Genomic DNA, 12498 nt, shown 5'->3' with positions numbered 1-12498 from the left:
GCGCTAGCGGTTTTATCACACGCACTGGATTAGCGCGAGCTATAATGCACGCTAGCCGAAAATCTACCGCATGCTCAAAAGGAGGTGGTAGCGGCTAGTGCATGTAGCAATTTAGCGCGCGCTATTCCGCGTGTTAAGGCCCTAGCGCACCTTCGTAAAAGAAGCCCATACAGATTTATCTCGTGCATTGTATCTTGGAAACTACACTTGGCCAACTGTGTCCAGAGGACTGGATTGAGAGCCCCTGTTTTAATGAATTATAAGAGTTTATTTTTCTCTCTATAACATGAAGGAGAAAGGTTTTGGGAATCAAATGACTTTTAATTAGAACTAAGAAAATATTCTTATTATAAGTTCAGCATTTCCACTATTTTCTGGTAGAATAAAATGTTCCACAACAAAAAGGAAAAAAACAACCCCACGTGTCTATAGAATACAATGTCTATAGAATAAAATGTTTGTCAGCTGCCAGTGGATTTATAGAGGTACAAGCAGGGTTATCCTTTACTTTTGCCAAAAGTACTCGTACACTATCTTTTGGACATGAGTGATCAAAACAGAGATTACTTACAGTGATCACAAACTGGATGCAACTGGATTTAGATGGAAAAACAATTTCATCACATCAGGTTCAGCCTCCATCCTAGTTCACTAGAACTTCTAAAACCATGCACTATCATTTCTTTTTTTTACACATCCAAAATGATGTGCCAAATTCGTTTAAAGTTCTACCAAAAATAACTATTTTACAATAGCCTTGATTCCATAGATACAACATTATAAATCAACCTCTACTAGGCAATAGGATAATTTAAAACATAATTGCTACTCCTCTGTGTAGCAATTATGTTTTAAATTATCCTATTGCCTAGTAGTGGTTGATTTATAATGTTGTATCTATGGAATCAAGGCTATTGTAAAATAGTTATTTTTGGTAGAACTTTAAACGAATTTGGCACATCATTTTGGATGTGTAAAAAAAAGAAATGATAGTGCATGGTTTTAGAAGTTCTAGTGAACTAGGATGAAGGCTGAACCTGATGTGATGAAATTGTTTTTCCATCTAAATACAGTTTGAATCTAAAACATAATTTATACAATCACCTACTTTACAAAAGAGAGATGGAAAATGTTCAGGGGTCATTGGGGCGTAGGATAATTCCGAGAGCACATCCACAGCACGTGGGCCAATCAGATTCAGTGCTGAAAGAAGGAAAAATATTTAAACTGGTTAGAGATCTGACGTGACATGCAGTTTGATGCTTCTGCACCAAACTTTCTCCTGCTCAGAATCTTCTACTCCTTATCTCAGTTACATGCATGTGTACCTCTGATGCTCCTCTCTCAGGTTCAAATTTTTTCTAAGCTCTTTGAAGAAAGGAAAATACTTATTGTATCTGAATATAACTAGTCTTGAACTTCCTATGAAAAAGTATAAGCTAAATGCAAATGAAATAAAAATACATCTTACCGGTGTACTTCCAGGTTACATCCTCCAGGAAGAGATCACTGTCATTGGGCATGTGCTTCTTGAGCCAGGACCAGCACTGGACTTGCTGGTCAGTGGGGGAAATCATAAAAAAGCTAAAAGAAAAAAAAATTGAGGAAAACAATCTAATTTACATAGTAACATAGTAGATGACGGCAGATAAAGACCCGAATGGTCCATCCAGTCTGCCCAACCTGATTCAATATAAATTTTTTATTTTATTTTATTTTTTTAAATTTTTCTTCTTAGCTATTTCTGGGCAAGAATCCAAAGCTTTACCCGGTACTGTGCTTGGGTTCCTACTGCTGAAATCTCTGTTAAGACTTACTCCAGCCCATCTACACCCTCCCAGCCATTGAAGCCCTCCCCTGCCCATCCTCCACCAAACGGCCATACACAGACACAGACCGTATTTGGAAGATACACACACTTTTTGAGCCAATTAATCAAGCTGTAACTAGAGAGATGACATAATAGGGAAGTTTTACACTATTTACATGTGGTAGAATCAGAAATGCAACAGTAATCTATACTTCCCAATTCAGAGGCCCTAATTATAATTTTTGCTGCTTACTGATTATTGGTTGGAACCGATAACTCCAATGTAAAAATCTGCTTCTGTGTTATATTATGTATGTATCTCTGTACCCTGACTAGGTGATAGGCAGCTTAAAAATGCTTAAATAAATAACAGATAAAGATAAAAGGGTAAAGGGAATGGGCTTGATATACTGCATTTCTGTTACAATCAAAATGGTTTTCATATTATATACAGGTATTTATTTTGTGCCTGGAGCAATGAAGATTCAGGTGACTTGCACAGAGTCACAAGGAGCTACAGTTCCTTCTGACTCACTATTTCTCCTATCCCACAGACCTGTTCAGTAGTACCCAAGAGCAATCCTATCCCAATAGCAGTGTGAGGATTAAGTCACTGTGTACACACTAGAGCTGCCCAATTTCTGATTCGAATCAGCTAAATCAATTCAAATTGATTCGATTTTGGAAAAAAACAGACTGACCAATTCAGTGCAGGCCCATAAGGGGGTGCTTGAAGGGTTGATGTATTTTTTAAAACACTTCTAGATACATTTGATTAATCTTAACACACTAATGTAATTTTGAAAGTTTTTTGTAATATCGCTGTCTATATACAGTCTCTTCCTCTGTAAACCGCTCTGAACTGTTTGTGGTATTGCAGTATATAAAAATAAAGTTGTTATTATTATTGATGCCATCATGGTCTGGGAACTTCTCTGCAGCGGCAGTCTTCACAACATGTTGCTCTTGTCGGCATCTGGCTTTCCTCTCTGCTGGGTCCTGCCTATGCGAAAACAGAAAGTAGGCAGGACCCAGCAGAGAGGAAGGCCCGATAATGGCAGGAGCAGAAAGTTGTGAAGGATGCAATGCCCAACAGTGTGTATTTTGGGAAGGGGTGAAAAAGAAAGAGCAAGTAAGGGAAGGAGTGTGCAGGATCTCAGGAGGGGGGGGATGCCTTACTACAGGGCATAAAAATATCAAGTTGCAATAAGTAATATACGAAAGTAGATCACTCTGGGGATTCTCACAACGCCACCCTGACTAACATAAATCAGCATAGCAGCACTCATCACTGATTCCACCCAGTTTTGTGAGTTACATATTACTTATTGCAACTTGATATTTATATGGTAACGTTGAGGAAAGAGTTTGGATATTTAAAATTTGCCATATTGCCATTTTTGATAAGTGGGTTACTACAGGGCAGGCAGGAAAAGAGATGGGTTGGAGAAAAGAGATACCATGTTTCCCCGAAAATAAGAGTGTGTCTTATATTAATTTTGGGCCCAAAAACCATACTAAGTCTTATTTTTGGTGTAGGTCTTATTTTTTTCATGTACAATGATCATCTCTCCCTTCCTCTCCTCCACCCCAATTCATCCTCTTTCCTTTCTCTCCCCCACATGTACATCTTTCTTCCCCTCTCACCCATCCCCTTGAGCCTTCCCTCTGCAGCATCTTTCTATCCCTCCCTCCCTCCCATCCCCCTGTGCAGCAGAACCCTTGCACTGTGCACAGCATCTTTCTATCCCTCCTTCCCTCATGCAGCAGAACCCTTGCCCAGCTTCTATCCCTCCCTTCCGTGCAGCAGAACCCTTGAGCTGCCTCCCCCCAACCCCCACTGACCATCCCATCCTTCCATCTCTCCCTCCCATTCGAACCCTGCTGACTATGAGATCTACATATCTCCCTCCACAGAGTAGCGTCAGCAACACTCTAAACAGGCTGTTTCACAGCCTTCTCCCACCGGGGCCTTCCAGGCGCTGCGTTGCTGATGATATCATCAGTAATGTGGCAGGGGGAATGCCCCGGTGGAAGAAGGCTGCAAAGCAGCCTGTTTAGAGTGCTGCTGACACTGCTCTGTGAAGGTAGTAGGTCTCGTGTCAGAGAGTTGGCGGGGTTCGGAAGGGAGGGAGAGATGGTAGAGTCAGTGGGAGTTCGGCTGCGCAGCGAGGGTGGGGGTGGAAGTGCTCCTGCCGGCGAATCCAGGGACTAGGGCTTATTTTTGAGGAAACACGGTAGATTAGATAAGGCAGTGGGGAAGGGTGAGAGAGGCTGAGGTCATGGAGGGAGGAAAAGAGAGATAAGAGATGCTGGGAAGAGAGCAGAGGGAAGAGTGGGAAAGATACTAAATTCATAAATGGAAAGATAAAAGAGAGAGAGATGCTTGCCCTGGGATGAAGGGGTATAGGAGGATAAAGGGAACAGGGGGAGGGGGGGGAAGCTGGACAGAAGGAGAGGCAGGGCCAAAGAGGGAAGAATGGGGACACAGTGGGTGGAAAGGCCAAATAGAGAGGGCAGATGCATGGAAGGGAGAGAGAGAGAGGACAGATGCTGGGTGGAAAGAATAGGATGATTAAAGCAGAAATGACAAAAGGTAGAAAAAAGATTTTTGTGTGTTGCTCTATTGTAGCTGTATTGATATATGTTTATAAATGAAAAATAGAAATAAAGTAATCTTTTTATTAGACTAAATTTTAATACTTTTTTTACTAACCAGGTTAGGACAGGATACCGTAACCTGAAGAATGAGGTTTTGGCCTCTGAAAGCTAATTTAAAAATGGATTAGTCCAATAAAATGGTATTTCCTTATTTTCCTTTTTTGTTTTATTTCTATTTGTTAATTTGTAACATGGTAGTCAGTTTTTTTTCAAATTTACATCTGCTATCTTTATATTTTGCACAGTATTAGAGGACATGTTACTGTTTCCGTGGTGTTGCATTATATGCAGAGTCTGGCTTCTTGGCCATTTAGTTTAACTTTTGTCTACATATTTCTATTTTTAGTTTGTGATTATTTATTCCATACTGGGCGAGGGTATATCTGTGTGTATGGAAAGAACATGGTTTTCTGTTAGCACTGAATGTGCAGGTTTAATGGATCCAATAGGGAATAGGTAGGACCAGGGGCTTGCTCAGAAAAAACAAACAAACAAAAAAAATATATGTTAAGTTTACAACTGTGAAATGAGCCAAAGGCAGAGCTTTGCTAAGGAATCAAATGGACAGGAGAGTGTGGCGCAGTGGTTAGAGTTATAGCCTCAGCACCCTGAAGTTGTGGGTTCAAACCCTGCACTGCTCCTTGCGACCCTGCAAGTCACCTAATCCCCCATTATCCCAGATACATTAGATAGATTATGAGCCTGCAGGGATAGACAGGGGAAAATGCTTCAGTACCTGAATAAATTCATGTATACCTCAGGAGCTCAGAATGGTTAAGTGGAACTCAAACTGAAAAATAGTCAATACTCCTGGGAAGGAAATGGGCTGAAAAATGGCCAAAGGTTCGAAAACCCAGAATTTAGAAAAAAATATGAATTTTTATTTAAAAAACTAATTATTATAAAACTGAAGTAAAAAGCGAAAGGAAATCACAAAAACAGGAAAGGTTTGATACACTTTGAGATAACTCTAAAACAGTATAAAACTAAGAACTACAGGTCCTGAGAGCTGATGTCAGGTGGGAAGGCACTAACATGATGCGGGTGGTCCCAAAAAATTTAAAGTGACAGTACACTTTTGACTGTCTGTACCAGGTTCCATGGATATCACCCACAAGTAAAAAATATAACTGCTTATCCTCAGAGAAAGATACAATATGGAGGGAAGACTATGAATGATGTGGAATGGGGGATAAATAAATGAGATTCCATGGATGAGTATAAGAACATAAGCAATGCCTCTGCTGGGTCAGACCTGAGGTCCATCGTGCCCAGCAGTCCGCTCACGTGGTGGCTCAATAGCTCCAGGACCTGTGCAGTAATCCTCTATCTATACCCCTCTATCCCCTTTTCCAGCAGGAAATTGTCCAATCTTTTCTTGAACCCCAGTACCATACTCTGCCCTATTATGCTCTCTGGCAGCGCATTTCAGGTGTCCACCACACTTTGGGTAAAGAAGAACTTCCTAGCATTCGTTTTGAACCTGTCCCCTTTCAACTTTTCTGAATGCCCTCTTGTTCTTTTATTATTCGAAAGTTTGAAGAATCTGTCCCTCTCTACTCTCTCTATGCCCTTCATGATCTTATAAGTCTCTATCATATCCCAAGTCTCCTCTTCTCCAGGGAAAAGAGACCCAGTTTCTCCAATCTCTCAGCGTATAAAAGGTTTTTCATCCCCTTTATCCCCTAAGGCCCAAAATAGTGTTCATCTTATCCTAATAATGTGCACATGCAATAGTTTTACAGAGTAAACAAATGCCTTCTCCTTTGAAACAAGCAAAAATGCTTCTTTAAATTGACATTATGCTGTAAATTGTATGTGTTGGTGGGTTCTTGGTGTTTGGCTACTATTTGGGTTTCTTCCACGTACTTGTCACCTGGATTGGTCACTGTTGAAAATAGGATACCAAGCTAGATAGACCATTGGTCTGACCCCACATGGCTGTTATGTAGAATCTAGAATGCGGGATTTGGAGGACATGGATTTACCTGCGCTTGTTTAGCCGTGCCACACTGCAGTCATTTTCATAGCCACCTTGCTCATTCAGCATTCCTGTGTGAACTATGTGCCCGACTGGCACATCCAAGTCATTGGAGAAGAGATACTGCAGAACTTCTAATGCCTGATCACCTGTGGACTGTGGAACAAATGGGGGAAAATCCAGCAGAACAGCAGGTAGATAAATCTAGATAAAGCACTTAGGTAGATAAATCTAGAGCTCAGTTTTTAGTCTGATGTAAGGCTAGCTGTTAGCCACAGCAGAAATAAATGCTAATATGATAATAACTACTTCTACTCTACTTCCACTTACAAATATGGTTTCATTGGCTTCTAAATTGCTTGGCTCATAAGGAGTATTTTATCTCTCTCTTTTATCATATATACAGTGGAACCTTGGTTTACGAGCATAATTCGTTCCAGAAGCATGCTCGTAAACCAAAATACTCGCATATCAAAGCGAGTTTCCCCATGGGAAATAATGGAAACTCACTTTGATACGTTCCCCCCCCCTAGGCCAGCAGCGCTGCTCCCCCCCCCACTCGCAAAGACCCCCTCTGCGCAAACCTGACCCCCCCCTCCCCGTCTGGCACCGGCACGCAGCCCACAGGACGTGCCGGTGCCGCTAGAAGATCTTCCCTGCTTCTGCCGGCCTTGAGCATGCATCTGTGCATACTCAAGGACTTTTAATTCTCCCTCTAGCCGAGATTCTCGAATCTCAGCAAAACTTCAAGACTCAAAACAGCACTGGCATGGCCATGAGCAAACCAGGAGAAACAACGTGGGGGGGGGAGAGGGAGGAGACAGAGGGAGAGGCAGAACAAGACACTGAAGGACGGGTGGGGAGTTGGAGGGGACACCTGCAGCATACAGTCACAGCTACATAGAAGTCCTTCTTGCCCCCTCCCCAGCATCAATCTAGAACCCTCAAATATGGCAAACCTGTCAAAGATCGCAGTTCACCGGGGGAATAAACTTCAGCGGTGAGTCCAAGGACCAGGACAGGACCCAGATCCAAAGAGGAGAGGGGTCTCCTAGGCCCCTTTCCCTCCTCCCATGAGTAGATCCCCCGACACATTGCTGCTCCCTCAGACGGACTCTATATTGCCCCGTTCACTCCCCATGGATAAATCCACGAACACATTACTATTACTCCTACTCCCCCAGGAAGTCTCAGTGGCGCCTCCATTTTCTCCTCCCTGGCCGATCGGATACGTCGCTGCTCACCTGCAGGAGTGCGAACCCGACCCTCCGTGGCTCTGATGCGAACAAAAGGGCACAGCTGACAGCGCCGTGCCTAACCCAGTGGGATCCGCCCATAGCGCCCTACCACTTTCTCATTGGCCGCTCTACCCTTTCAATCCGATTAGCCCTCTTCTGTTTACCCCTCACCATTGGTTGGGATTGAAGGGGTGGTGTCTCACCCGCTCACTAAAGCCCGACCCCCTGGCTTCCTGGCCCTTGTGAAGGCCGGTAAGGGAAGACAATTAGTCCGTTTGGATGCCAATTATAATGGGAGGGGCCGATGGTTGTGGAGGGGGCAGGAGTGCTCAAGGCCGGCAGAAGCAGGGAAGATCTTCTAGTGGCACCTGCCAGACGGGGGGTAAGTTTAAGTTGTTCGTGCAGGGGGTGCCGGTTCATGTGGGGGGGCCTTTGCGAGCGGGGGGGAGCGATGCTGGTTATCGGGGGGTGCTCGCAAATCAAGTCAACATTTGGTTTGCGAGACACGTTTTGCGAGAATGTTTTGCTCGTCTTGCAAAACACTCGCAAACCGGGTTACTCGCAAACCGAGGTTTGACTGTACTTGTATATACACACATGTTCTTTGGAGCAGGTGCAAATTTACTTGAGCCACTAAGGATTATAAACAGGTGTTTTAAGTAAAACATTGAAAGTCCTTTTAGGAAATTATGACAGCATACAAATTCAAATTACTTACTTGTAGCCACAGCTGGGGAGTAAAAAACAGTATTACTGGTAATATATTACTTTTATAAGTAATACATCCTATCTAGACTAGTAACTGTAACATATTCCAGTTTCCTAATGAAACCAGTTACTGTTTTATATTACTTTTGGAAAGTAACTTACTTAAGAGAAGATTAGGTTCTTACCTTGACAATCATCTTTTACTCCCGGTAGAATTGTGTGTGACTGCGCGAAGCAGAATTTGTGCAGTACTGCAGTCACACAGAATTCTCTCTTTCCTACACAGAATCTCAGATGGTGTCAGCTATTGGGTCACAGTATCGGCAGTGATTCCCACACACTGCCTGCTGCTAACCCAGAAGTCTCTCCGAGGCAGAAAGGAGGCTTCTAGATTACCGGTAGTAGCAGGCAGTGTGTGTCTGTGAATTGCTGCCGATACTTTTGCCTGATGAAGCAAGCTTTACTAGGGAGAGAACGGGGGAGAGGAGGAAGAAATGTTGTTGGCACATGGGAGGGGTGAGAGCAAGGCATAAGTGGGCACATCTGTGGTCAAAACTTTTTGATGGGGAGGCGTGTGAAAAAGCAGGATCTCTGGAAAGATTGAATGAAATCATCCACCACTGCAGCAACTGTCAAAGAGATGATGTCACAGAAATGTGCTGTGAAAGAGGATCTGTCGCTTGGGACCACTGAGAGGCTAGAGTCCATTGAGGTGTTCTGAGATAGAGTCGCACCAGAGGGGTTATGTGGACCATGGAGGCCATATGCTCGAGAAGAACCATCATTTGTCTGGCTGATATGGATGGAAGCTGGTCCCCAGGTTCTGTTGATCGACAGAAACTTCTGCGATGGCATTGAGAAGAAGGCAGGACGAAGAGAGGCCTGCTGAGGATTGAAAACAGACTCTCTTGGAGGATGGTCCGGAAAGAGGGCAGTGAAATGTAGAGAGTAGCCCTCCTGAATGATCTTCAGGACCCAAAGGTCCAAGGTGACAAGTTCCCAATGAGTGAAGGAAAGTTGGAGAACGTCCTCCGATGGCTGGGGAAGAGAATGAATCATGTGGACTGAGACTATGCTCTCCAGAAATTGGTCAAAAAGACTGGGTGGCCTTTGTGGGAGCAGAGGGCTGAGGCTTGGCTTGGCGCTGCTGCTTCTACTTCTTTGGAGGAGATCTGGATGGAGCAGAGACCTTAGCTGAAAACCTCCTTTGGTATGAAGAAGCAGGTTTGAAAGGCCGGAACGGCAGAGACTTCTTTAACTTCACTAAGGTATCCCACCTGGTCTTGTGAGTGGACAGTTTCTGTGTTGCAGTGTCCACTGAGTCGCCAAAGAGTTCATCACTTAAACAGGGTATGTTGGCCAGCCTGTCTTGATGGTTAACATCCATGTCAGAGACCTGCAACCATGCTAGTCTCCTCATGGCCACATGGACAAAGCCCTTGAAATCAGCTCAAAAATATCATAGGCCGAACAGACCATGTATTTGCACAGCTGAAGGACCATGCTGTTAAGGTTTTGGAATCCTTTTCTCTTCCGGGCTGGAAGATACTTGTTGTGCCCAGAATACTGCTTTGTGAGGTGTTTCAAGTAGCATGAAAAATAAAAGTTGTAGTTGACCGTTCTGTTGGCCAACATCAAGTTTTGGTAGAGCCGTCTCCTAAATTTGTCCATGGTACGTCCCTCCCTGCCACGGGGGACAGATGCGTAGACATTAGCAGAGGTAGACTTTTTCAAAGTAGACTCCACTAGCAGGGACTGGTGAGGGAGTTGAGGCTTATCACTTATCAAACCCTGGTAGAGAGATGATTTTATACAGAGACTCTAACTTACGGGATGCTACCGGCACCAAAAGAGGAGATTCCAAATTTTTAAAGAATGTCTCTCTGAGGATTCCATGCAGTGGGAACTTGAGCATCTCTTTAGGAGGCTGATCATAATCCAGCGTATCCAGATATTCTTTGCTATACTTGGAATCAGCCTCCAACATTACCGAGAGATCTTTTCACATATGACAGATGAATTTGGAAACGGAGAGCTTCTCGGTAGGAGAAGTAGCTCTGGCTGGAAAACCCTTGAAAGAATTTGAGGCCTAAGAATCTGCAGCATTGGTGTTAGGCAAAGAGGGATCAGGGTCAGAGTCCTCTTGCAAATCCAATCTTTTAACATCGAAGGGGACCGATGCCATTCCTGCCCTGTAGTAACCCACTTATCAAAAATGGCAATATGGCAAATTTTAAATAGCCAAACTCTTTTCTCAACTTTACCATATAAATATCAAGTTGCAATAAATAATATACGAAAGTAGATCACTTTGGGGATTCTCAGAATGCCACCCTGACTAATATTAATCAGTGTGGCAGCACTCGTCACTTGACAAGTTCTGTATATAGAAACAAGCAACCTGGTGATTGTCTTATAAATACTTACACTGATTTCAAACTTAGTGAATGAGGACATGTCAATGACGCACACTGCTTCCTTACAACACTTGACTTCTGATCCTACTATGTCAAACCAATCAGGTTTATAAAATGTTTTACTCTGATCCAATGCCAAAAGATCTAGGGACCAAAAATAGAAATAAAAATCAGCAATTTAATTAACAGGAACACTCTTCTATAGACATGATGATATCATATATTCCTTAATGTAAGCTCTGCTATGGCAATTCCACAATAGACGGGGCATTTTCTGATCTCTGGTGCTTTTTCAGCTAAGAAATAACTCTGATTGATAGGTTTAGTACAACTGTTGAAATAACCTCTCTCAGATTCTAGACCAAATAATCGAAGGAAAGATTTCTTCCTCAAATGGGTAGTCTGAGTTGAGAAACAATTTCCTAACACTAGGGTTGTAAGGTATATGACATATAAAACAAAAGCAAATACCACCTCTTACCTTTCCCAGGTGGAACAAAGAATTTGGCTCTCTCAAAACCATGTTTCTCCATCCACCGGGCTCCTTGGGCATCTAATCGGTCATATAAGGGGGAAGTGCGCAGTTGTCGGCCTGTCTGAAAGTCCCACCGTGGAACTTTCAAGTCATAAATCAGGGCTGGAAAAGTCAAGAAAGCATCCTTACCACACCAGAGAGAGTGCAGCACCCCAAAATGAGCTTTTACCATGCCAAGGAAGGTAAAATTATGTTCTTACCTGTTAATTTTCTTTCCTTTAAAAGCAGCAGATGAATCCAGAGACAAGTGGGATAGCTCACATCGACCAGCAGGTGGAGATAGAGAAACTGATTAACAGTCGGTCTTATAGACTGGTATTCCTTCTGTCCATTCAGTTATGCTCCTTGCCCAAGCATCCAGAGATAGGAGAATGAGCATCAAAAAAACTTCTTTCCAGTAGCGAATGTTGACACTATAAATTCAAGAGTACAACTACCAACAATAACCCAACTGAAAAAATCCTACCTAACCCTTAGACAGACAGTCCACAGAAGGGGTGGGGCTCTGGATTCATCTGCTGCTTTTAAAGGAAAGAAAATTAACAGGTAAGAACATAATTTTACCTTCCTTAGCATAGCAGCAGATGAATCCAGAGACAAGTGGGATGTAGCAAAGCAAAACTCAAACCGGGTGGGAAGCTAATGCCGCCTCCGCAATCACTGAAGCGCCAAAACTAGCCTCCGTACGGGCAGCCACATCTAATCGATAATGCTTCGAAAAGGTATTTCCAGATGACCAAGTAGCCGCCCGGCAAATCTCCTCCAAAGAAAGACCTCCGGACTCCGCCCAAGACGTAGCTAATGCTCGAGTCAAATGAGCACGAAGTTGCTCTGGCACCTGCTTCCCTGTTAACAAATAAGCTGAAGCAATCATCTCTTTGACCCAACGAGCAATGGAAGCCTTAGACGCAGCCATACCCGTGAACAACACGAACAGGTGATCCGACCGATGAAAGTCGTTAGTCACCCCCAAATAATGTAGAACAATGCGGCACACATCCAGGAGACGCAACGACGAGTATCGCTCCCCCCAATCCTCCCTCCGAAAGGCCGGGAGGAATAAATACTGGTTCACATGAAAGGAAGAAACCACCTTAGGCAGGAAGGACGGCACAGTCCGAACAGACACCCCAGCATCCGAAATACGC

At 43.5% G+C, this 12498-nt stretch overlaps 1 protein-coding gene across 1 annotated transcript in view; it reads right to left on the bottom strand.

The window, feature by feature from the left end:
- PDPR (pyruvate dehydrogenase phosphatase regulatory subunit) overlaps window positions 1–12498 on the bottom strand; it is a 200297-nt gene that overhangs the window by 39069 nt on the left and 148730 nt on the right. Inside the window, exons 11-15 of the mRNA XM_033941677.1 lie at window positions 11297–11452; window positions 10826–10959; window positions 6460–6608; window positions 1472–1584; window positions 1109–1203 (exon numbers count right to left, since the gene is read on the bottom strand). Coding sequence (XP_033797568.1) covers window positions 1109–1203; window positions 1472–1584; window positions 6460–6608; window positions 10826–10959; window positions 11297–11452 — 647 coding nt within the window. The remainder of the gene's footprint in view (window positions 1–1108; window positions 1204–1471; window positions 1585–6459; window positions 6609–10825; window positions 10960–11296; window positions 11453–12498) is intronic.

This window comes from Geotrypetes seraphini, chromosome 4 (genome assembly GCF_902459505.1).
Source record: "Geotrypetes seraphini chromosome 4, aGeoSer1.1, whole genome shotgun sequence".
In the NCBI taxonomy this organism is placed as follows: domain Eukaryota; kingdom Metazoa; phylum Chordata; class Amphibia; order Gymnophiona; family Dermophiidae; genus Geotrypetes; species Geotrypetes seraphini.
The sequence above is the reverse complement of the archived record's forward strand: the minus strand, read 5'-3'. Positions and strand labels throughout refer to the sequence as shown.